The sequence below is a fragment of the Ovis aries genome, chromosome 7 (assembly GCF_016772045.2).
Source record: "Ovis aries strain OAR_USU_Benz2616 breed Rambouillet chromosome 7, ARS-UI_Ramb_v3.0, whole genome shotgun sequence".
In the NCBI taxonomy this organism is placed as follows: Eukaryota; Metazoa; Chordata; class Mammalia; order Artiodactyla; family Bovidae; genus Ovis; species Ovis aries.
In genome coordinates, this window is record NC_056060.1 from 9,930,236 (window position 1) to 9,956,691 (window position 26,456).

Genomic DNA, 26,456 nt, shown 5'->3' on the forward strand with positions numbered 1-26,456 from the left:
AGCCAAGGAAATACAAAATAAGACAAGTGACTTAAACAATAACCAAATACCATTAGAGACTTCAAGTTATTAAATAAGTCAAGAAAACTACATGTACATTTAAAGGAACTGAATTATCATAAATCTTGGGTCATGTGTGTGCTGTCTCTTCAGTGATGTCTGACTCTTTGAGACCCTGTGGACTGCCAGGCTCCTCTGTCCATGGGATTCTCCAGGCAAGAACACTGGAACTCTTGGAAGGTTGCTATGCCCTCTTCCAGGGGATATTCTTGACCCAGAGATCGAACCCATGTCTCTTAAGCCTCCTGCATTGGCAAGTGGGTTCTTTACCACTAGGGCCACCTGGGAATCCCAAACTTTGGGTTGCTGCTGCTAAGTCACTTCAGTCATGTCCGACTCTGTGTGACCCCATAGATGGCAGCCCACCAGGCTCCACCATCCCTGGGATTCTCCAGGCAAGAACACTGGAGTGCCATTTCCTTCTCCAATGCATGAAAGTGAAAAGTGAAAGGGAATTCACTCAGTCGTGTCCGACTCTTCACGACCCCATGGACTGCAGCCTACCAGGCTCCTCTGTCCATGGGATTTTCCAGGCAAGTTACCCCACATCAAAATATGAGAAGTTATTAAAATCCTTAGACAAGCTCATGTACCTATTCCCTGGGGCTAGTCCTTTGGAAAGTGATGGATTTTAGAAATATCTCCAGGTGGATTTTTTTTTAATGCATACATACATGTAAAGGGAAGATGGTGACAATGGAAACACGATAAAATGTACACCAAACTATTAGCTGGGATGGGGGGATGGGCTGGGACACTACAAGTCTTTCGACAGTGCTTTATACAGCTGGCATGCATCATTATTGTAATCAGAAAAATTTTAAGATTCTTTTAAGATAGTATATAACTTGTGAACATTTTTATTACTTCATAAAGACTTTAAAAAGCATGAAAAGAGAAAACTCAGATAGTTTACAGAATTTGGGAATTTAAAGACAGGAAAATCACCCATAACTACATTGAACCTGCAGTATTTAAACACACTATTTGATTTTTGGAATTTAATTGCATGCTACTCACTTGTGCTATCACATACTGGTGATAACTGATCATGTGATTTCCCTCTCAGCATGTAGAAATGTCCTGGTATGTTTAAGATCAGACCTTTCTTTAACAAAAGGTAGAAAACACACTTAAAGGTATTGTGGTCACTGGGTTGGTTCTCAAGTCTCAACACATACGTCACTTCTTTCATTTTGGTAAAGGGTTCAGGGTCTGAGTGCCTAAGATGGAGGGAATAAGAGGAAAAAGAGAGGGAGATGTTAGGGAGAAAGGAGTGAGGCAGAAAAGCTGGAGAAGGAGGAGGAAGGAAGGAAAGGGGACTGTGGGTTTCCTTTAACAGTTACGCACTAAGTTAGCACAGATCACTAGAGCACTGACACACAGACACACACACACACACGCACATGCACACACACACACACACACACACACACACACACACACACACACACACACACCCCGACTCCGGAAGTCACAGAACCCACGTGGCTCATTTCAATGGAGACAAGGGTGCTGTCTATTGATGCTGAAACAGAGTAGACTCAAGTCACCTGGGGAAGAGCACGTGGAGACTAAGGCTGGTGGAGGGGGATGAAATGAGAGATCACGAAGACCAACTCTGCGAGCTTTGTGACTCTGTCTAGGAGACACTTTAGAGTCACAATTCTGCAAAGACCAATGAGGGCAGTGAGACTCCGGTCCTAACAAGGGGAGGCCCATTGTTGGCGAGGGGAGTCCTTCACGCCCAGGAGGAACACCTCCCGCCCAGCTCAGCTTCCACTGTCTGCAGGCATTCAATCTCCCCAGAACTGAGAGACTGGACACCAATACTGGGACACTGGTACCCTGGTTATTGGGAAGGATTACCTATTGCTGAATTAATATATTAACACTCTTTTTTAAATAGCAAAAAAACAGAAGAGTTCAGTAAGTAGCTGCTGAACATCTTCTGGTACAATTTAAAAACACACTTCTCCCAAGAACTCACAGATCCTCGGCCACTTAGATTTGCATAGTCTCTAATAATCGTATGTTATAAAAAGAGATCTCACTCTTGTACCTGGAGGGAAAATGCTTGGTCTTTTATTATTTTTACTTTTTCAATGTCTTTTTAGGGCAAACCTTCCCTACTATTGTGTTACTCCCACTCCTTCCCTGCACGTCCGGAAATATTTGACATCAATAATCTCCATTTGTTTAGGCATGTTCGTCAATCCTTTATGTTAAAAACAAAATATATTTTATTTTAAAATATCTTATCTTTTCTCCTTTTTGCCACTAAATGTCCCCAAACAGTATGTTTATACCAGTTATTCTCAATTTGTATCACATTAAAATCACCTAGAAGCTTCTAAAATCCAGGTGCTGTACCTCGTACCAGTAACTCACTGCGGGGTGGAACCCAGGCATCAGCATAACTTACAAATGATTCCAACATGCAGCCAAGATTGCGAATCATTAATCTGGGGCAGTGCTTCTCAAACTTTGGATTACTTGGAAAGTGAAGTCACTCAGTCGTGTCTGACTTTGCGACCCCATGGACTATAGCCTACCAGGCTCCTCCCTCCATGGGATTCTCCAGGCAAGAGTACTGGAGTGGGTTGCCATTTCCTTCTCCAGGGGATCTTCCTGACCCAGGGATCGAACCCGGGTCTCCCGCATTCCAGGCAGATGCTTTAACCTCTGAGCCACCAGGGAAGCCCTAGATTACTGGAGGCTCTTGTTAAATTGTGGATTCTGATTTACTAGAGCCAGGGTGAAGGCTGTCCAGGAATCTACACTTTTAACTGGTTCCCCAGTGATACTGGTCTGAGGACCACACTTCAAGTAGTGAGACTGGTGGAAATTTCCGGGAGTCCTCTTACTGGGATCTGAACTTTTCTTCTTCTGCTGCTGCTGCTAAGTCGCTTCAGTCGTGTACGACTCTGCGCGACCCCATAGACGGCAGCTCACCAGGCTCCCCCCTCCCTGGGATTCTCCAGGCAAGAACACTGGAGTGGGTTGCCATTTCCTTCTCCAATGCATGAAAGTGAAAAGTGAAAGTGAAGTCGCTCAGTCGTGTCCGACTCTTAGCAACCCCATGGACTGCAGCGCACCAGGCTCCTCTGTCTATGGGATTTTCAGGCAAGAGTGCTGGAGTGGGGTGCTATTGCCTTCTCTAGTTTCCCAAATTAGAAGCTCATTTAGATTAGAGCTGATTCTAGAGCTGTGATTCTCAGTCTTGGCTACACAATGCAATCACCTGGGAAGCTTTAAAAAATCTGATGCTTGAGTTTCACCAGAATAGAATGATCTCATTGATCTGGGGTTCAGCTTGGGCATAAAGATTTACAAAAGTATCCAAGTTGATTATTTTGTCAAATTAGCTTTACTGCAATATAACTTACAAACCATATGATTTATAACGTCTTCAAGGTACATCCATTTTATAGCATGTATCAGTACATCTTCCTTTAAAATGGCTGAAGAATAGTCATCGTATGGATACATCGTAACGTTTTTATCTACTCATCACTTTATGGACATCTGAGTCGCTTCTACATTTTTTGCCTCTTGTAAATACTTGTGTAAAGGATTTTGTATGGACATCTGTTTTCTCTTGGGGGTGTATCTAGGAGTAGACTCGTTACATCTACTTTATATATTTAAACTTTTAAGGGCCTGCTCAACTATTTTTCAAAGCAGCTGCACCATCTTACACTCTTACTAGCTATGTATGAGCATTCCAATCTCTCCCTATCCTCTTCTTAGTGGTACTGATAAATGTCTGTCTTTTTTATTACAGCCATCCTAGCTGGTATGAAGTGATATTTCACTGTAGTTTTGATTTACATTTTCCTTTTCATGTGTATATTGATCATTTATACAGCTTCTTTGGAGGAATGTCTATTCAGATCCTTTGGTCATTTAAAAAATGGGCTATTTATCTGTTTATGATTGACTACAAGTATTCTTAACATATTCTGAACACAAGTCCTATATCAGATACATGATTTGCTAATATTTTCTCCAGTTCTGTGAGTTGTTTTTTACTTTCTTGATAGTATCATTTGCAGAAAGAAAAGTTTAAAATTTTGGTTTAGAACAACTTTTCTTTTCTTTTGTTGCTTTTTGGTATTTTTTTCCCTAAGAAACTGCCTAATCCAAAGTCACAGAGTTTTACTCATGTTTAGAAGAAACACAGAGTTTTCTTCTAAAACTGTTATAATTTTAGTTGTTACTTTCATGTCTATGATCCATTTTAAGTTCATTTCTGTGTATTCTGGGAGGTAGGAATTTAATTTCATCCTTTTGCATGTGAATATCTAGGTATCCCAGTAATATTTATTGAAAAGATTATTCTTCCCAATTGAACTATATTGGCATCCTTGTCAAAAACACAACTGATTCTCCCAATTTAAAAGTGGGAAGAAGAACTGAATAGACATTGCCCCAAAGAGGAAACGCAGATGGTCAACAGGCACATGACAAGACACTCAACATCACTAACCATCATGGAAATGCAAATCAAAACCACAATGAGATATCGCTTCACACCTGTCAGAATGGCTATCATCAAAAAGAATACAAATCACACATCTGGTGAGGATACAAAGAAAAAGGGAACCCTCATACGCTTGTGGTGGGAGTGCAAATTGGTCCAGTCACTGTGGAAAACAGAATAGAAGTTTCTCAAAAACTAAAAACAGAACTACCCTATGACCCAGCAAATTTATGATTGCCAAGATATGGAAGTAAGTTTTCACCAACACGTGGATAAATAAAAAAGATGTGTTATATATACAGAATGGAATACTATTCAACCCTAAAAAAGAGAGGCATTTTGCCATTTGTAACAACATGGATGGACCTGAAAGGTATTATGCTAAGTGAAGTAAGACAGGGAAAGACAAATACTGGATGATACCATTCTACGTGGAATCTTAAGAAGTACCACACTTCAGCAAGTGGCGCTGGGAAAGCTGGACAGCTGCATGTAAATCATTGAAGTCAAATACTCCCTCACACCATACACAACAATAAACTGAAAATGCCTTAAAGACTTAAACAGAAGACATGATACTATAAAATTCCTAGAAGATAATATAGGCAAAGCATTCTCTGATATAAACTGTACCAATATTTTTCTTAGGTCAGTCTCCCAGGGCAGTGAATCAAAGCAGAAAGAAACAAATGGGACCTAATCAGACTTATAAGCTTTTGCAGCAAAGAAAACCATCAATAAAATGAAAAGACAACCTACATAATGGGAGAAAATATTTGCAAATGATGCTACTGACAAGGGCTTAATTTCCAAAATATACAAACTCAGTACATAATTCAATAACAAAAAAACAAACAATGCAATTGAATAATAGGCACAAGACCTAAATAGATATCTCTCCAAAGAAGACATAAAAATGGTCAATAGGCACATGAAAAAATGCTCAATATCACTAGTTATTAGAGAAACACAAATCAAAACCACAATAAGGTATCACATCACACTGGTCAAAATGATTATCATTAAAACGTCTAAGAAAAGCAAACCTTTCTACACTGCTGGTTAGAATGTAAATTGGTGCAGCCACTATGAAAAACAGTATAGAGGTTCCTTAGAAAGCTAAAAATAGAGTGGCAAGCCGATTCAACAGCCCCTTGCCTGGGCATATATACTGAAAAGATGAAAACTCTAATTAAAAAGATAGCAGCCCAATGTTCATAGCAGCACTGTTTATAATAGCCAAGACGTAGAACCAACCTAGTGTTTACTGACAGATGAATACATATGTACATACACAAAATGCGGCATATATGCATATATATTACACAATAGAATATTACATAGTCATAAAAAAAGAATGAAATAATGCCATTTGCAGCAACATGGATACCATACTAAGTGAAGTAAGACAGAGGACAAAAAGGCCACTTATATGTGGAATCTAAAAAATTATACAAATGAACCTATATACAAAACAGAAACAGACTCACAGACACAGAAAACATATTTATGGTGACTAAAAGGGAAAGGGGTAAGGAGGGATCAAGGAGGAGTTTGGGACTGTTAGATACAAACTGCCATATAAAAAACAGATAAACAACAAGGTCCGACTATACAGCACCAGGAACTACATGCAGTATCTTGTAATAACCTATAATGGAAAGGAATTTGAAAAAGAAAAATATATACATGTATATATATGAATCACTTTGCTGTACATCAGAAACCAACACAGTATTGTAAATCAGCTATGAAAGTGAAGTCGCTCAGTTGTGTCCGACTCTTTCCACCTCCATGGACTGTAGCCTACCAGGCTCCTCCATCCGTGGGATTCTCCAGGCAAGAATACTGGAGTGGGTACTTCACTTTAAATATAAAAAATACAACAAACTAGTGAATATAACAAGAAAGGAGTGGACTCACAGACATATAGAATGATAGAACAAAGTAGCAGTTACCAGTAGGGAGAGGGAAGGTGGGTCTGGAGGTACAAACTATTACGCCTAGTATTGTTGTATGCAAGCTACAAGAATATATTGTACAACATAGGGGATATAGCCAACATTTTATAATAACTATAAGTGGAAAATAATGTTCAAAAATTGTGAATCTCTACAGTATATACTTATAATTTATATAATATTGTACAGTAACTATACTTCAATAACAAACATACACATACATACACAAAAATACAGCTGATTCTCCCACACAGTTTAGGATGAGAATCACCAATCTCAAGCCTTGCTATCTGAGGGCACCACATCTGATTATATATTCTAAATTTTGGGGGGTTTTTTGTAGAACAAAAAGATGAGGGCTAAGCTTTTAGGATATTTATGTAATGAGCCCATGTATAATTCTATAAGACTTCCTTTCCTTCTTCAAAGGAAGGAAACTTCCTTCATCCTTTTGATGAAGGATATTGATAACTTCCTACATCCATTTCCTTTATATTCCCTTGAATAAGTACCTTGAACACAAACTTTTAGCATATGATACAATTTCTTCCATAAAGGTGTGTGTAACAAAGTGAGCTATGGGGTGGGGGAAATGTTTTCTATATTCAAAACAGTTTTCAGCAATATCAACTGTATAATCATCACAATCTTTGCAGAATAAATAATAGCCAAATAAAACTCATTAAATGTTCATGGGATTGATCACTGTTATAGTGTGGTAACTTTTATCTTCTAATATATCTATTTATATGTATTTATAGGTAATGCTACAATTATTCTGGTTTTTCATGATTTTTTTGGATATCACACTTTTCAAAAGTTTCATTTCCACACAAAGAAAGCACTAGAAAGCGGACAATGTCAATTGCTTCCGTAGATTATGGCCTCCCCTCCACCAGTTCTGACGGCTTCACTGTCTCATGTGAAGCCCTGCACTGTCTTTAAGAGTGTAGCCTTTCAGGGTCTGCATCTCAACTCCACAAGATTATATAAACTTGAGCCTTGTTTTTCTCTCTAGCAGGAGGTGGATAAAAGTACCTACTTACAAGGTTATACGAGAATTAAGCAGGGAAACATATGCAAAGTGCTTGGGCTGTATAGTAAGTACTGAAAGACTAGAGATCTCTTCAAGAAAATTAGAGATACCAAGGGACTATTTCCTGCAAAGATGGGCACAATAAAGGACAGAAATGGTATAGGCCTAACAGAAGCAGAAGATATTAAGAAGAGGTGGCAAAAATACACAGAAGAACTATACAAAAAAGATCTGCACGACCCAGATAATCACAATGGTGTGATCACTCACCTAGAGCCAGACATCCTGGAATGCAAAGTCAAGTGGGCCTTAGGAAGTATCACTACAAACAAAGCTAAGGGGGTGATGGAATTCTAGTCGAGCTATTTCAAATCCTGAAAGATGATGCTGTAAAAGTGCTGCACTCAATATGCTAGCAAATTTGGAAAACTCAGCAGTGGCCACAGGACTCGAAAAGGTCAGTTTCCATTCGAATCCCAAAGAAGGGCAATGCCAAAGAATGCTCAAACTACTGCACAATTGCACTCATTTCACACGCTAGCAGAGTAATGCTCAAAATTCTCCAAGCCAGGCTTCAACAGTATATGAACCATGAACTTCTAGATGTTCAAGCTGGATTTAGGAAAGTCAGAGGGACCAGAAATCAAATTGCCAAAATCCACTAGATCTTCAAAAAAGCAAGAGAGTTACAGAAAAACATCTACTTCTATTTTATTGACTTTGCCAAAGCCTTTGACTGTGTGGATCACAACAAATTATGGAAAATTCGTCAAGAGATGGGAATACCAGACTACCTGACCTGCCTCCCAAGAAATCTGTATGCAGGTCAGGAAGCAACAGTTAGAACTGGACATGGAACACTAAACTGGTTCCAAATCAGGAAAGGAGTACATCAAGGCTGTATAATGTCACCCTGCTTATTTAACTTATATGCAGAATACATCATGAGAAACTCTGGGCTGGAAGAAGCACAAGCTGGAATCAAGATTGCCAGGACAAATATCAATAACCAGAGATATGCAGATGCACCACTCTTATGGCAGAAAGTGAAGAAGAACTAAAGAGTCTCTTGATGAAAGTGAAAGAGTAGAGTGAAAAAGTTGGCTTAAAACTCAACATTCAGAAAACTAAGATCATGACATCTGGTCCCATCACTTCATGCCAAATAGATGGGAAACAGTGGAAACAGTGAGAGACTTTATTTGGGGGGGCTCCAAAATCACTGCAGATGGTGATTGCAGCCATGAAATTAAAAGACACTTGCTCCTTGGAAGAAAAGTTATGATCAATCTAGACAGCATATTAAATAGCAGAGACATTACTTTGCCAACAAAGGTCTGTCTAGTCAAAGCTATTGTTTTTCCAGTAGTCATGTATGGATGTGAGAGTTGGACTATAAAGAAAGCTGAGTGCTGAAGAATTGATGCTTTTGAACTGTGGTGTTGGAGAAGACTCTTGAGAGTCCCTTGGACTGCAAGGAGATCCAACCAGTCCATCCTAAAAGAGATCAGTCCTGGGTGTTCACTGGGAGGAGTGATGCTGAGGCTGAAACTCCAATACTTTGGCCACCTGATGTGAAGAACTGACTCATTGGAAAAGACCCTGATCCTGGGAAAGACTGAAGGTAGGAAGAGAAGGGGACAACAGGATGAGATGGTTGGATGGCATCACTGACTCAATGGACATGAGTTTGAGTAAGCTCTGGGAGTTGGTGACGGACAGGGAGGCCTGGCCTGCTGTAGCCCATGGGGTCGCAAAGAGCTGGACATGACTGAGTGACTGAACTGAACTGAATAAGCTGGTAGCTTAAAAACAATGACAACACCTTTTGTTGGAGAATCAGATCCTGACTCTGTAAACATGGAAAGAATATAATCACAGATACAAGACTAAAGCCTAGATAAGCTATATGAATAATATGTAAAACAATGGAACATTAATATTCCTATCTTTCCCTCTTTCTTGGCAAGAGTTCCCCTTAGAAATACACTGATGTAGCTATAACTTTAATTTCTAAGACATATTATGATATTCTTTTCCAAGTGAAAGTCTCTCTTGAGAAAAGCATCAGTGTCAAATACAACCAAGTCACACAGTCCACTCATGAACTGCATATGAAAAAGGATACACTGCAATTTGTTATCTAGGAATTTCCCCAATGTTTTGAATTAAACATATGGTATAGTTTAGCTGTATGCGCAATATTATCTCCATTAAAATGTTGATTACATTTGCAAAATGTAAATCTAAAAATAATGACTGATGATGTTCATGGAAAATGATTTTCCAGTAATCACACAAGTTCATGGAATGCCCTGATTTTATTATGGCAGGTGTTTTTATTAGGGCAAATGTTTGGGCTCCAGGCTGATAGGAATGAAACAGAGCCATCTAATCAGCTTCTTTAAGCTAGGCACCTAGGGGACTGTTCAGAGAGTCTTTCTTCCTGCACAATGCTCACTGCCTGCCCTAGCAGACAACAATGGTCATGGGAGTAAGAGCCACGACAGGAAGATTTATGCAAAGACAAAGAGCTGTAAGGGTCCGACTCTGTGATCCTATGGACTGTAGCCCCCCAGGTTCCTCTGTCCATGGGATTTTTCAGGCATGAATACTTGAGTGGGTTGCCATTTCCTCTTCCAGAGGATCTTCCTGACTCAGGAACTGAACCAGCATCTCCTGCATTGGCAGGTGGATTCTTTACCACTGAGCCACTTGGGAATGAGGAGTGGAGGTTGTTTCGGCCAAGTTCGTTGGAATAATAGTAGCTAGAATTTAGAGAGCATTTATTATGTGCTTCACACCATTCCAAATGTTTTGCATGATTTAATCTTCTACGTTATGACAGACACAACCTTGGCACAGAGCAGCTGAGTGGCTTACCAGATCGTGTGTTTGGGCAGGTGACAGAACCAGGTTTGGAACTCAGGAAAACTCCTGAATTCCCCACTCACAGCCAGTATGCTAAATTGTCTCCTCCATCAAATGTAGACACGGACTCAGTATCTTTTTAAATATATTACATTTCCATTCATTCAGCTTATTTTTAAGGATCCATTAACAAATATCTCTGTTTACTTCAAATGCCTCTATTAACAAATTGTTAATAGTTGTCTCTGATGCCATTTCATTCAGTACAGTTCAGTCGTGTCCGACTCTTTGAGACCCCATGAACCACAGCATGCCAGGCCTCCCCTGTCCATCACCAACTCCTGGAGTCCTGCATCAGAGGGCAGACAGACTGAAACCACAGTCACAGACAAGAGGCCAATCTAATCACATGGACTACAGCCTTGTCTAACTCAGTGAAACTAAGCCATGCCATGTGGGGCCACCCAAGATGGGAGGGTCATGGTGGAGAGGTCTGACAGAATGTGGTCCACTGGAGAAGGGAATGGCAAACCACTTCAGTATTCTTGCCTTGAGAACCCCATGAACAGAATGAAAAGGCAAAATGATAGGATACTGAAAGAGGAACTCCCCAGGTCGGTAGGTGCCCAATATGCTACTGGAGATCAGTGGAGAAATAACTCCAGAAAGAATGAAGGGATGGAGCCAAAGCAAAAACAACACCCAGTTGTGGATGTGACTGGTGATAGAAGCAAGACCTGATGCTGTAAAGAGCAATATTGCATAGGAACCTGGAATGTTAGGTCCATGAATCAAGGCAAATTGGAAGTGGTCAAACAGGAGATGGCAAGAGTGAACGTCGACATTCTAGGAATCAGCGAACTAAAATGGACTGGAATGGGTGAATTTAACTCAGATGACCATTATATCTACTACTGCGGACAGGAATCCCTCAGAAGAAATGGAGTAGCCATCATGGTCAACAAAAGAGTCCAAAATGCAGTACTTGGATGCAATCTCAAAAAAGACAGAATGATCTCTGTTCGTTTCCAAGGCAAACCATTCAATATCACAGAAATCCAAGTCTATGCCCCGACCAATAGCACCATTTCATTATTCAATTTTAATTTACCCAAATTTCATGTTTTCTGGGTTAGTTTTTTTTTTTAATGGGGCAAGGATACACTGATCAGTAACTAGTTTCCAATATGCTATAAATATTTTCTAAAAGTCTACAGTTTCAGACACTGAGATCACAGCACTGTCCATTTATAAATAGAGTTTCCAGTTTTTGACTTTCATTTTCCAACTAGTTGAAGGGTGGGGCAGTAAAACATTTCCCATAAATAAATGAAGTGCTATGATATGCTACACTTCTTTTACCACTAGCTGCTGACCATCTGTCATAAAAAGACACACCCTGGAGGACAATCTCAAATTTTTAGAAACAGAAACAGCCATGGCAATATTTCCAGACATGAAATTTTGAAAAAAAAAATTATTGATTAAAAATCCAAGAAACACCCTCAGAGTAACTTCCATTCTGTTAACTTTCTGCAAGAATTATCATCATCCTTATTATCTTCCCTTGAAGCTATTGAGTTGTTATTAATACTATGTTCCAGGCTCTGTGCTGTTTCATACACATTCTTTCACTACATCCTCACGTAAATGCCTATGAAGTGGGCATCACTAATGTTACATTTTACACACAAGGAAACTGATGCTTGGAGGCATAAAGTAACTTGCCCAAGGTCACACGAATAATAAATGGAAAAGACCAGATCTGAACCATATCTAACCACAGAGTTCACATTTTTCAACCGTTATACTAGTGACATTACTCCCAGGATATATTTTCTTTGTTATGTGGGTAACGGTGATATTGGGTTTGTGTAAATTCCATGCTCCTTTAAAAGCCATCTTAACATGCAAACGTTACCAGGAATAAAGTGTTTAGTTATGGAAATCAAAACATTTTGACTAAAATTGGTGAGGAAATACATAACTTAAATCCACCTGATGTAGAGTTTTATATGAGAGAAATTTTTCACGTACACCTTTATTAAGGAATCATTAAATATTAAAGTAGCCTACACTAAAAGATACGATATTATTCACAATAACTGAATCATACTTTTATTACAATCTTTTCCTATTCATTATTAACAAATAATTGGTAGGACTTTCAGGTTAGTATCAGGGCAAACCAGCAGAACCTAATATCCCTTTTTTTCCAATTTCCATTATAATACCCGTGAAGAATTACAAAAAGACAAAAACTGGCAACAGTGTTGGAAACTAAGGAGAGGATCAGATGCCAAAGCCCTGAAGGGGTTTTCACTCGCGCCAGGGCTGAAGAGATTAACAACACATTCCTGGATTGGAACAGAAGAGTCAAACCCTGGTCCCAAAGAGAGCAGAAAAAGATGGATTCACTTTGTCTACGTCTAGCTATACAACTCAAAGTGAAGTGAAAGTTGTTCAGTCATGTCCAACTCTCTGAGACCCCCTGGACTGTACAGTCCATGGAATTCTCCAGGCCAGAATACTGGCCTTCTCCAGGGGATCTTCCCAACCCAGGGATTGAACCCAGGTATCCCTTATTGCAGGCAGATTCTTCACCAGCTGAGTCACCAGGGAAGCCCAAGAACACTGGAGTGAGTAGCCTATCCCTTCTCCAGCAAATCTTCCTGACCCAGGAATCAAACCAGGTTCTCTTGCATTGCAGGCAGATTCTTTACCAACTGAGCTACGAGGGAAGACCAAAACTTAGGCCTTAGAGGTCTCACTAAACAAGAGCGGGCAGGGATCTCTCATCAGCTGGCTTCAGAGCTGGCCCAGCACACCTTTTGTCCCTCACCACTGGTTTCTTCCCTCTCCTGTCCCTCCAGGCAGCAAACGCAAGACCAACCTGGGAGGGAATAGAAGAAATCAGGCAGCTAGATCTCATCCTAAAATGTGATGCAGCCAAACAGAAAATGTCTGAGACAGCCCTCAGAGCACTACATAACTATGGACATAGAGAAGAAGCTCTTTTGTCAGAGAGGGAGAAGTAGGAAATCAAAAAATAATGCATCACTTCCTAAACATTTTTGCGTCAACTTAACAAATACATATATGCATATATGTGAATATATATATGTATACAAACACACACAGACACACATATATATATATATATATATATATAGATGTATATTCACTTGACTGAAGTGACTAAATATATATAGACTTTGAGTGCAGAGCTACTGGCTGGTATCGCTATCATCTTTACTTCATAAGCCAATTTTATAATGCTTCATTTCCAGTTTCCAGGGCCATTTTCCTTACACTGGAGCAAGAGCCAAAGAATGTGTGAATTTCCAGATTTCCATACTATAATGGTAGCCATCTACATTTGAATCTCTCCACACATTACCCTTAAAAGACATACTGAAAAGGAAAGAAAGTAAAACTACCCAACACTCAAGCCTACAACATAAGCAGGGGACAGAATATGTTTCAACCTCGATGGACATGAGGAAATAGCCATCTAAGCCCTGGAGGGTCAGTGCTGGTTCCCACCTAGGGAAGGAGTCCGGCTGGGACTGTGCCCAAGAGAGTGCAGGGGTCCAAGAGGGGAAGGGACTCAGGGTGTATCTGACAAAATAAACCCAGGAAGAGAGGCCCCCGCACTGAGTGACCAGCACCCAAAACTCTGAAACAAAAGAGCTGAATGTCCCCACTGTGCATCTGGGAAAGTGACTCAGTCTGGTCACCTTTGCGACATATCTAGTAAAAGTCTTCAACTTTAAATAACGCTGCTGCTGCTGCTGCTGCTGCTGCTGCTGCTAAGTCGCTCAGTCATGTCCGACTAGTGATAACAAAAGCCTTCCAGACCTCTACGCAAAAGGACCAACTCACTTGCAAATAAAATAAGACCCAGGTAACATGAAATTTAGCAACAGTGACATACGAAGCAAGTATACAGTAGGGTAGCACTGTCAAGAAACTCAAGGAAAAAAAGTATATGAGACAAGGATCTTATCCCAGTTCAACTGTTTCAGTATTACCAAGGCTGTAGGAATGGCTTCAATACCAAGGCAGAAATTCAAAGAATCCTGAGAAATCTATTAAAAAATGAGTTCTTCCAACTAAGAGATAATTGAGAATACTTTAGGAATGGACAAGTGTTTAGCACAGCATATATTACTGTAGATCTGAGACAAAAGTAAAATTGCGGACAAGGGTAGAAAAACAGCATTATAATAGTATATGCTCAGACAAAGCAGAAATGATACAACTAAAAACAGCACTGAAAGAGAAAGGTAAGGCAAAGGGTAGAGTTGAATAACTTGTTGATGTTCTTACAGGTAATAAGTAGAAGTCAAAGATAACATTTAAAGCAGACAAACCAAATAGCAGAACCTAAAAAGTGACTAAGAGAATTACATAAATTAATATTAATATAATGATGCCACTGGAATAAACCGTACATTATTCTAATCAAAGAGAAAAAACAAATATAATATAAAATAATACAACAGAGCTAAGAAAAATTACAGTTAAAGCAATATATTAAGACTCATTTACTGAAGTAAAATATTTTCTGGTTGGATCACAAAGAAAAACCTAATGTTATACCTAACAACTACAAAATACACATTCTTTTCAAGACTACCTGGCACAGATTCCAAGAAAGTGAGACAAGTCTCAAATTTAAAAGGACTGAAATAATAAAAAGTATGTCCTCTGACAACAATAGGATTAAGCTAGAAATCAATAATCTAACAGAGAAAATCTGAAATTTTGGAAAATAAATGGGTCTAAACACATGGATCAAAGAAGAAATCATTTGTACCATTTCCACCATTATTCCTAACCATGATTTTGACAAATTCCACCTTGTCAGATTTACCAAGATTGTAATCTTAGCTCTTCTGTTATCAGGTAAACTTGGTAGACTTTGCTGTAATGATACTTATCAGAAGACAATAAAGCAATGTCTATAGAGTAATGAGGAGAACAGATTTGACAAGAATTCCTTGTCAAATTCGGCAATGGCACCCCACTCCAGTACTCTTGCCTGGAAAATCCCATGGACGGAGGAGTCTGGTGGGCTGCAGTCCATGGGGTCGCTAAGGGTTGGACACGACTGAGCAACTTCACTTTCACTTTTCATTTTCATGCATTGGAGAAGGAAATGGCAACCCACTCCACTATTCTTGCCTGGAGAATCCCAGGGACGGGGGAGCCTGGTGGGCTGCCATCTATGGGGTCACACAGAGTCGGACACAACTGAAGCGACTTAGCAGCAGCAGCAGCAGCAGCAGCAGCAGCAGCAGCAGCAGCAGCAGCAGCAGCAGCAGCAGCTTTGTCAAATTATTACTTATGTTTGAAGGTAACAGAAAGATATTCTTCCATATATGAAGATTTTTTAAAAAACCTTATCATTTATGTACCTCTATGAAAATTACTTTAAAGTATTAACCAACTAATGAAAAGATCAATTAAAATTAGGAACTGAAAATGTGAAAATTAAGGAATATTTGTAATATAAAAAGTAATTAACTTATAAATCAATATACATAACCTCTCTATATATGATTACAAAGGTTTATAAAGAAGAAAAACTATCTGGAAAAAAGTTATAAGACTTACAATATTATGTTTCAGAAAGCTGGTTCTATGATCCCAGATTGAATTGGAAAGCATTTGAAAGTAGAAAATAAACCGGATAGTAAAATATTCTTTGGGTATTTCTGCTTCTAACCAAGAGGGAGTAACAGGCAGACTGGATCTAACCTCCTACCTAAAACAACCTAAAGAGAAATCGAATATATGAAACAACAGTTTTCAAAAGATGAGATCTCAGGCAAAGGACAGTGATCCCTAAGTGACAGGAAATGCAGGAATTCTTATCACTGTCCTCACTTATCACCGCGGGAATGGCAAGATTCCAAGCCTTGCTGTAGGGATGGGGAAATGGAGGCATAGCCCCATGGACTCCCTGACTCGAGCGTTGAGGTGCCAGGGAGACCCTAGAGTCGACAGGACAGAGTACCAGAGAAGAGAAAGCCGCACAGAAAGAGAACCTTGGAGGTTTGCAGAGAGTCCCTTAGAATATTTAGCTGAGCACTGATCAGATGTACGCGAGAGAACTACCCCAAACTAGAGAAAGCACTATCTGAAACGATGAAAGGAACCAGTGCCCAGCACTCACCGGGGGTGAGAAATAGTTATATCTACTCCCTTCTGCCAGACTGGAAAAACTTAAATTCAAAGGGCATTTGGGAGATTCCTCGGAAGGTTCTGAAGTGAAGACTAGGTTGTCCATGACCAGACACTCATATGGACCTGCCTAATAAACCATAAATGCAATATCCTGAAGGCTCCAAGCGTCCTCACTGCATTTCAGTACAAATCAAGAAGATTCATAACAATAAATAAATGTCCAAGAAAGTAAAATGTACAATGTCTGGCATCAAATCAAAGATTAAAAGTCATGGAAACAAGACCCACAATGAGGTGATTGACTAATCACTACCAACCCAGAACTGACATAACTGTTGGAATTAGCAGAGGACATTAAAACAGTTATTAAAACTATATTCTGTATGTTTAGAAAGTTGGATTAAAAAAGATATAAAAGATCCAAACTGGACTTCTAAAGTGAAAACTTGCAACATGAGATGAAAACCAGACTGGACAGAGGCAAAACATTCTCAGACATAAATCGCAGGAATATTTTCTTAGATCAGTCTTCCAAGGCAAAAGAAAGAAGAGCAAAAATAAACACAGGGGAGCTAATCAAACTTAAAAGCAAAGGAAATCATCAACAAAATGAAAAGACAATCTACCAAATGGGAGAAAATACTTGTACACGATGCAACTGATGAGGAGTTAGTATCCAAAACATACAAACAGCTCATACAAATCAATATCAAGAAAGCAAATAACCCAACCAAAAAATAGGCATGAGAACTAAACAGACATCTCTCCAAAGAACACAGATAGGCACATGAAAAGATGTCAACATCAGTAATTACTTCAGTTCAGTTCAGTTCAGTAGCTCAGTCGTGTCCGACTCTTTGCGACCCCACGAATCGCAGCACCCCAGGCCTCCCTGTCCATCACCAACTCCCGGAGTTCACTCAGACTCACGTCCATCGAGTCAGTGATGCCATCCAGCCATCTCATCCTCTGTCATCCCCTTCTCCTCCTGCCCCCAGTCCCTCCGAGCATCAGAGTCTTTTCCAATGAGTCAACTCTTCGCATGAGGTGGCCAAAGTACTGGAGTTTCAGCTTCAGCATCATTCCCTCCAAAGAAATCCCAGGGCTGATCTCCTTCAGAATGGACTGGTTGGATCTGCCTGCAGTCCAAGGGACTCTCAAGAGTCTTCTCCAACACCACAGTTCAAAAGCATCAATTCTTCAGTGCTCAGCCTTCTTCACAGTCCAACTCTCACATCCATACATGACCACAGGAAAACCATAGCCTTGACTAGATGGACCTTAGTCAGCAAAGTAATGTCTCTGCTTTTGAATATGCTGTCTAGGTTGGTCATAACTTTTCTTCCAAGGAGTAAGCATCTTTTAATTTCATGGCTGCATTCACCATCTGCAGTGATTTTGGAGCCCAAAAAAATAAAGTCTGACACTGTTTCCACTGTTTCCCCATCTATTTGCCATGAAGTGATGGGACCAGATGCCATGATCTTCGTTTTCTGAATGTTGAGCTTTAAGCCAACTTTTTCACTCTCCTCTTTCACTTTCATCAAGAGGCTTTTGAGTTCCTCTTCACTTTCTGCCATAAGGGTGGTGTCATCTGCATATCTGAGGTTATTGATATTTCTCCCGGCAATCTTGATTGCAGCTTGTGCTTCTTCCAGCCCAGTGTTTCTCATGATGTACTCTGCATAGAAGTTACATAAGCAGGGTGACAATATACAGCCTTGATGTACTCCTTTTCCTATTTGGAACCAGTCTGTTGTTCCATGTCCAGTAATTACGAGAGAAGTGCAAATCAAAATGCAATAAGGTATCACCTCACATCAGAACGGCCATCATCAAAAAATCTACAAACAATAAAATGCTGGTTCCTTTTTCTAGGAACCCTTCTACACTGTTGGTGGGAAAACAAGTTGTTGCTGTCACTGTGGAAAATAATATCGAGGTTCCCTAAGAAACTAAAAATAGGGTTATCACATGATTCAGCAATCCCACTCCTGGGCATATATCCTAAAAAGATGGAAAACTCTAAATCTTAAGATACAGTGTTTCCAGCAGCGCTCTTACAGTAGCCAAGACAAGGGAACAACCTAAGTGGCCGCCAACTGACGAGTGGCTTGAGAATTGTGGTAATGTATGCAGTGGAGTATGAGTCATAAAAAAGAATGAGAGATTGCCTTTTGCAGCAATATGGATGGACCCAGAGAACCATACTAAGTGAAGTAAGTCAGACAGAGAAAGACAAATATTATATTACTTATATGTGGAATCTAAAAAATACTACAAATGAATCCATATACAAAACAGAAGCAGGCTCATGGACATAGAAAACAAATTTATGGCTACCAAAGGGGAAGGGAGGAAGTGAAGGATGAATTAGGAATACAGGATTAACAGATATAAATTGCTCTACATAAAATAGGTGAGCAACAAGGACTTTACTGCACAGCACAGGGAACTATATTCAATAACTTGTATAATGGGAGCTATAATGGGAAATAATCTGAAAAATGTGTATATATAACTTTGACACCAGAAATTAATATGATATTGCAAATCAACTATATTTTAATACAAAAAAGTGATATTATAAATTCTGAATATTTTTAATTGCACAATTGACTGTAAGATTATTGATGATTAATGTAAGATTCAAAAATATTAAGCTAATAACTTGCATTCAAATATTTTAAATATACAGAATTCATGACTCCTTTAAAAGACATACATCCAAGGACATATTCATTAGGAAGAAAAGGCAATCTACAGAATAGGAGAAAATATCTGCTAACAATATATATAGCAAGGAGTTAATATCCAGAATATATAAAGAACTTCTACAACTCAACAGTAACAACAACAAAAATCTCATTTAAAAATCGATGAAGGATTCAAGTAGATATCTCTCCAAGGAAGATACACAAATGATTTGCAAACACATGGAAGATACTCAGTATCACTAAATACCAGAGAGATGCAAATCGAAATCACAATGAGATATCACTTCACACCCATCAGGATGGCTCATAGCAGATTTTCCTTAGGAAAGAATCAGCGCTGGTTGAGGATGGAGAGAAACTGGAACTCTCGTACACTGTTGGGAATATAAAATGGTACCGCTACTATGGAAAATAGTACAGCAGTTCTTCAAAAAATTAGAAGCAGAATTACCATATGCTCCAGCAATTTCACTTCTGCGTATACAACCCACAGAACTGAGAGCAGGGTCTCAAAGAGATATTTGTACGCCTGTGCTCAGAGCAGCATTATTCACAAAAGCCAAAGGGGAAAACCACACAACTGTCCAACACTGGACGGATGGAAAATCGAAACGCGGTGTATACCAGTGGGAAGTTAATCAGCCTTTAAAAAGGAAGGGAATCCTTATCCATGCTATATGAATGAGCTCTGAGGATATTATGGTAAAGGAACAAGCCAGTCACAAAACCACGAACACTGTGGAGTATCACCTGTGTGAGGTATCTACTGTAGTCAAATTCACAGGGACAGAAAGTAGAAGGGTGGTGCCAGGGGCTGGGGAGAGGGGGAAGGAGGAAATGGTTGTTCAATGTATATATAGTTTTAGTGTTGCGAGATAAAAAAGGTTCTGGAGATTAGTTATATAACAACGTGAATCCACGTAACACTACCGAACTGTACACTTAAAAATGGTTAAGATGGTAAATTTTGTTATGCGCATCTATCACATTTTAAAGTAAATTTTCAAAAAAGAAAAATATTTTGGACGGATTTAACAGAAGGTAAGAAGAAAAAAATTAATAAAACTTGAAGGCATACTAACAGAATCTACTCAAAATGGAACATATAGAGAAAAAACAATTACAAAAAAACAAACAAAAAGAAAAGAGTATCAATCAGCAGGGGGAAGATTTAGGTGAGAAGACAAATACCTCCATTCTTCCCAAATTAATTTTCATGGTTAATCTCATTTTTTTGTGTGTGATTGAGGCTATATAATTTACATGACATAATCATTACCCATTCATGCATCATTGTATTATAAGATATATTTTAAAATCCTGCTTTTTCTTTTTTTAAAGTGATTTACTTTAAAACACCACATAATAATCCCTATGAGGTATATATTCATGTACCTAGGGAGCCTTTGACTCATCTCAATTTATTTTGAAATTTTTTTGCCATGGGGCATGTGAGATCTTATTTTCCTGACCAGGGATCAAACCTGTGCCCCTTGCATTGGCAGTGTGGAGTCTTAACCACTGGACCACCAGGGAAAAGTGAGACTGGTCTAGGAGATTTTGTAAAGGAAATATAATGGGGGGAGGAACAGCTATTTCCTCCAGGTATATAAATATACTCTAAAAGTTATATTAATAGCAGATTACAGATTACAACAGTCAGGTGCTAACATAAGAACAGATAAGTCAGTGGATTAAAACAGATGGCACCCAGACAGATCATAGCACTAATAAGAACATAAAGTGGTACTACCAATCAGTGAAAAAGGAAATAATAATAATAACAGTGAAATTATTATTCAGTAATAACTACTCAAAAATCAGTCCGAGTTGTCTTAATATTTTAAATAAAGCATCATTTTAGTTTAGAGGTGCTTAAACTTTGGCTCATTAAGTATTACCGCTTTAGGCCTCATGGTATCTGTGAAAACGGGATGAGAAGTGATTTATCTTTCCTTCAACATTTCTCTTAAAATTGAATCCATGAGGTAGGGGAAGTCTTTATAGTTTCATAATAAGTTTTTAAGATATTTCACATTATAAGATAATATTTGATTGTCACCACCCTTATAATAATAAGGGGCTTCCCTTGTGGCTCAGATGGTCAAGAATCTACCTGCTGTGTGGGACTGAACCCAGGATCGAACCTAGGTTTGATCCCTGGGTTGGGAAGATTATTATAACATCTACATCAGTTTCCCATTGATCAGAAAGGAAAAACATTCCTTCCATTATGATTAGGGGTTCTGCTTATGTTTATATAAGTTTAATGAAACATAAAATAAGTTCAAAAATCCTTTGAAAGGACTTGAAACAAAGTATAGGTGGCTTATCAAGCTGAAAAGCAGAGAAACCATAGAGAATCAGAAAGAACTTGGAGAGGTCATCATGCCCCCTACAACTGACACACACTCACTGTATCTTGAAACAGATGAAAAACAGAAGTCAAGGAACTGCTATTACGAAGAATGCCACCCACTCCAAAAAAAACGGCAATTTCTCCTAAAATTTAGCATTTTGAAGCAGACTTGAGAGGAATTGATAACTGTGCAACTAGGGAAACTCTGGATGTTTTCAGACACCCGCCTCTGCTACTGCCATTACTGGCATTCCTCTTTCATCAGACCCTTTTGAAATTTTCAGAAACTATCATCATCTTGAAAACGGTATTTCTAAGTAAATATCTTACTGAAAAAACGTTCCAGAACTCTGGGCACAGACTGAGTGTCTCTGACATTTGGCTGCCCATTTGTTTTTACTGCTTTGGAAGAGATGCTCCCGACGTCAGTGAGACTGGATGCTTTCTGCCTTGGCAGGCTTGGGTGCCAAAGGCTCTGCCACCGGTACTGAAAGAACACTTGCCTAATGCTGCGAGAAGCATCCATTTTATCGGGACAGTGGGGGCTGAGTCATTGTTTTCAGGATCTTTTTCATCCATAAATGGGAACAGGATGAGAGCAGCTCTTCACTTATGAAACAGACACTTAATGACACTGGGCAGAAATTGTACTTTTTTCCAAATAGAAAAGGAAAGCCACTCTCTCATGGTTTCACATACTGGGACAATACTGTTGGTGACAACATTCTGGTTGCAGCCCTGCAGTCAACGGACATAACGCTGGAGGAGGCAGGGCTCTTGTTCTCTTTAGGATGGGCTGCTAGACGGTCTCCTCCGATACTGAGGAAAGACTTTCTGAAATAGGCATTTAAGGGCGGCCAAACTTCTCCCAGCTCCTCTGCAAGCAGAAGCAAATATATGCCAAAAAGGCTGCTTCTGACCAAGATAATCTTAAGACTGAAATGCGGAATTCCACTGAAATGTGAAATGTGGATGGATAGTCCAAAATTTGGTAATATGGATGAACATCAATGACTTGGACTTTACTAAAGATCATAACTTCTGTGACTCTTGGGACAGAGGAAATGACTCAAAATAAATTCAACTGTTTCTCAACTCAAGCCTCATTTGGCCAAGTATGCCACAGAGTTTTGATTCCATTGGCTATTACGTGCTTTTACAAGCCAGGGTTTATGATACTTTAGCCACAAAACAAAACAAAAAAATCAAAACTGATTGGGTGTCAAGGCTTACACATATGTTGTCATAGCAAAATAACTCAAAACTTTCTCCTGCTTCTATGAGTCAAACTCCAATAGCCTTCACAGTGAAAGCTGGCAGTAAGCTGAAGTTCAAGTTTTGTTTCACTTGGAAATTTTTATTTCCTTTTTATCATAACGTGACTATTAGTTTTTGTATTAAAAATGAGTGAGAGGCAGAGGCTTTCAAAGAATGTTATATTTTCTATGTGTACATAGCAAATAATATGTAATCAATATCTAATACCATAAAAATAAATTCTATCTAAGCTTTTGTGCATACGTTTAGGTACATTTTTTTTATAATCTCAGTTTTCAGAGTCTCAAAGAGGTCTATGATTCAAAAACCTGAGGGAAAAAACCCCCATTCCTCTGATTTAGATACTGACCTCATGGAACACACAAAATCGTGTCACAATAGTCCAAGAATTACATGGAAGAAACTCAGACCACAACACTTAGAAGAAAATACGGATAAATATTTGGCACATTTCAAGCTGAGAAAAATGGTTCTGAACAACAACAACAACAAAAACCAAGAGGAAAAATAATAAATTAATTCAAATGGTCATTCTCTAGCTCAATTAAATATTTAATTTCAAATCATTTATATCTAAGAGGAAAATCTAAACTGTAGAAGATGAGGCTATTTCCAGATCTTCCCTCCCTGCCTTGGTCCTCCAATCTCCTAGCAGGCCAGAGGACAGGTCTTCTGACCCTTTGCAGGAAGCAAACCAATACCCTATCCAACTTCTTAGCGTGGCTTCCACTGTAAAGACATCTTGCAGAGGGTGAGCCACTGAGGAGGGTCTTGTTCCTCATATTATACATATGCATGTATATATATGTGTGTGTGTGTGTGTGTGTGTGTGTGTGTGTGTGTGTGTATACACACACAGTATTTGTAAAGGCATTTCTTTTTTTAAAAATCTTTTATTTGCAAGCTATACTATCATTTTCACATAAAAGCAATCCTTCTCAGTCCGGTCAAGATGTTTCTAGAGCTTCTGATCTCAGAGGGGAAAGAGAAAGAGAGGCAGTACCTGATGGTATTCCACACATCGAAGCCATCCAGAGGCTTGGTGCCATCTGTGCTGCCCCCGGCCAGCTTCACCAAGGTGGGCAGCCAGTCAGAAATGTGGATGAGCTCCCGGGTCTTCACGCCCTTCCGTTTCAGCAAGGGGCTGGCCACAAAGCCCACCCCTCGCACGCCTCCCTCCCACAGGCTCCACTTTCTTCCTCGAAGGGGCCAGTTATTGCCCCCTGCCAAAGTCTGTCCGCCGTTATCTGAAACACAATCAGGTCATGGCGTGAGGAGAAGCTTAATTACTAGACACGTTTAAGAGAAGACTTGGATGTGTCCTGTTATTAAGTGGTGCTTCAGAACTAAAAGGGAAATTCCTCTTTCCCTTCTCCTGTACCAGCTACCCTCCTCCCACCCAACACCACCCTCCCTCTGACAGATGTAACCACGGGGCAGGACAGGACACATCTGACGGGAGATCGTGAAGCCCCCCATGGAGAAAGCCGCGAAGAACAAGGAAGGCCTCTGAGGGGCACTGCTTGGGCTCTGCTGAGCACTGACTAAGATTCAAATGCACGCATGCAAGTTTGTGTCACACAGGAGAATGAACCCAGGTAGGCAGAAAAGGAAAGTCAAAGTGTTTGTTGCTCAGTCATGTTCAACTCTGTGATCCCATGGATTGTAGCCACCAGGCTCCTCTGTCCATGGAACTCTAAAGGCAAGAATACTGGAATGACCTCCTTCCTCCAGGGGACCTTCCCAATCCAGGGATTGAACCAGGTCTCCCACATTGCAGACAGATTCTTTACCGTCAGAGCTACCAGGGAAGCCCTCCGGATACACAAAAAGACACCTCTGAGTAAGTTTCACTTAGAAACATAAAGCTCCTAGTGAGTGGGGAGAGTGAACCTTTTCATTTTCTTCCTGGAAAATTTTTCTAACGTTTAAACTGGTCATGGAATTAACATTTGACTCCCTGGTGATTTGAACTCTTGCTTAAGTGTGAAAGTTGAAAACTTTGCCAGTGGGCTAAATATCTCAGCACATAGAAAAGTTGGGTGGAAAAAATAATTGCCAGAAAAATTCTTCTCTTCTTGACAAGATGGCAGGACAAAGCTACATTGTGAGATGGGTGCCAGGGAAGAGAAGGTTTCTCTTCCAAGACAACTGAGGGAACGGAGGAAACTGGGGGAGCCGGAGAAGTGGCAAGGGTGACCTCAATATCTGACCAGCTGGGTGGGGCTCAGAGTCAGAAACTAGTTGGGCTGTAGAAAGTAAACATCATACTTCTATACACTGAGGTTGTAGAATCATATTATCTCCCAAAGTACCCACACGCTTAGGTGATTTTAGAGACATCTTAAACGACACTTATTCACATGTAAAAGTGAAGTGAAGTGAAAGTTGCTCAGTTGTGTCTCACTCTGCAGTCGTGTGGAAAGAAGAGAAGCCCGCCAGGCTTCTCTGTCCACGAAATTCTCCAAGACAGAATACTGAAGAGGGTTGCCATACCCTCCTCCAGGGGCTCTTCCAGACCCAGGGATCAAACCTGGGTCTCCCACATTGCAGACAGATTCTTTAAGCATCTGAGCCACTGAGGAAGACCATATATTTACATGTATAAAGTGAAGTCACTCAGTCGTGTCTGACTCTTAGCGACCCCATGGACTGCAGCCCACCAGGCTCCTCCGTCCATTGGATTCTCCAGGCAAGAGTACTAGACTGGGGTGCCATTGCCTTCTCCGATTTACATGTATATTATATTATACCTCAATTAACTGTTTTCCTAAAAGCCACTATTAAATGAACCATGGTGGGGGGGGGGCAGTATGACAGAGCTGCTCTATAGAACAAATAGATTAAAAAAAATCCTGGAGAAGGAAATGGCAAGCCACTCCAGGATTCTTGTCTGAAAAATCCCATGGATAGAAGAGCCTGTCAGGCTACAGTCCAGTGGGTTGCCGAGCTGGACAAGACTGAGTGACTAAGCGTGCACGCAGAAAGAAATCTAACACAGAAATCAAGCTCTATCAAAGCCAAAGGATTCTCACGGAAGGAAAGAGAATCAGCCTTTGATAAGCACCCCCTCTGCACTAGGCACTGCTTTAATTTCACATTATCACAGAATCTGGAGTCTGATAGACCTGGAATTGAAGCCTGATGCCAGCCACTCACTAGCTGTGTGACCCAGGGCAATACACTGCCAAAGTTTCCTCATCTTTAATGTAGAGACAATAATTTCTACCTCATTCATATATTATGGTAAGAATTAAGTCACATCATTTATGACAGTTGTCTGGCTAGGGACCTGGCACAATCTCAGTGCTCAATAAATGGGAGCTAATATTTATATTAGAAATTACATATATTTTCCAGCATCAAGGTCTTACATTAGACAAGACCCTGATGCTGGGAAAGATTGAAGGCAGGAGGAGAAGGGGATGACAGAGGACGAGATGGTTGGATGGCATCACCAACTCAATGGACAAGCTCTGGGAGATGGTGAAGG

General features: G+C 39.8%; 1 protein-coding gene across 2 annotated transcripts in view; it reads right to left on the reverse strand.

Annotated features, from left to right (window-relative positions):
• The window catches only part of ARSB (arylsulfatase B), a 168,717-nt gene that overhangs the window by 67,722 nt on the left and 74,539 nt on the right, over positions 1-26,456 (reverse strand). For both annotated transcript variants that reach the window (XM_015096796.4, XM_060418771.1), the window contains exon 5: positions 23,967-24,210. In XM_015096796.4, coding sequence (XP_014952282.2) covers positions 23,967-24,210 — 244 coding nt within the window. The remainder of the gene's footprint in view (positions 1-23,966; positions 24,211-26,456) is intronic.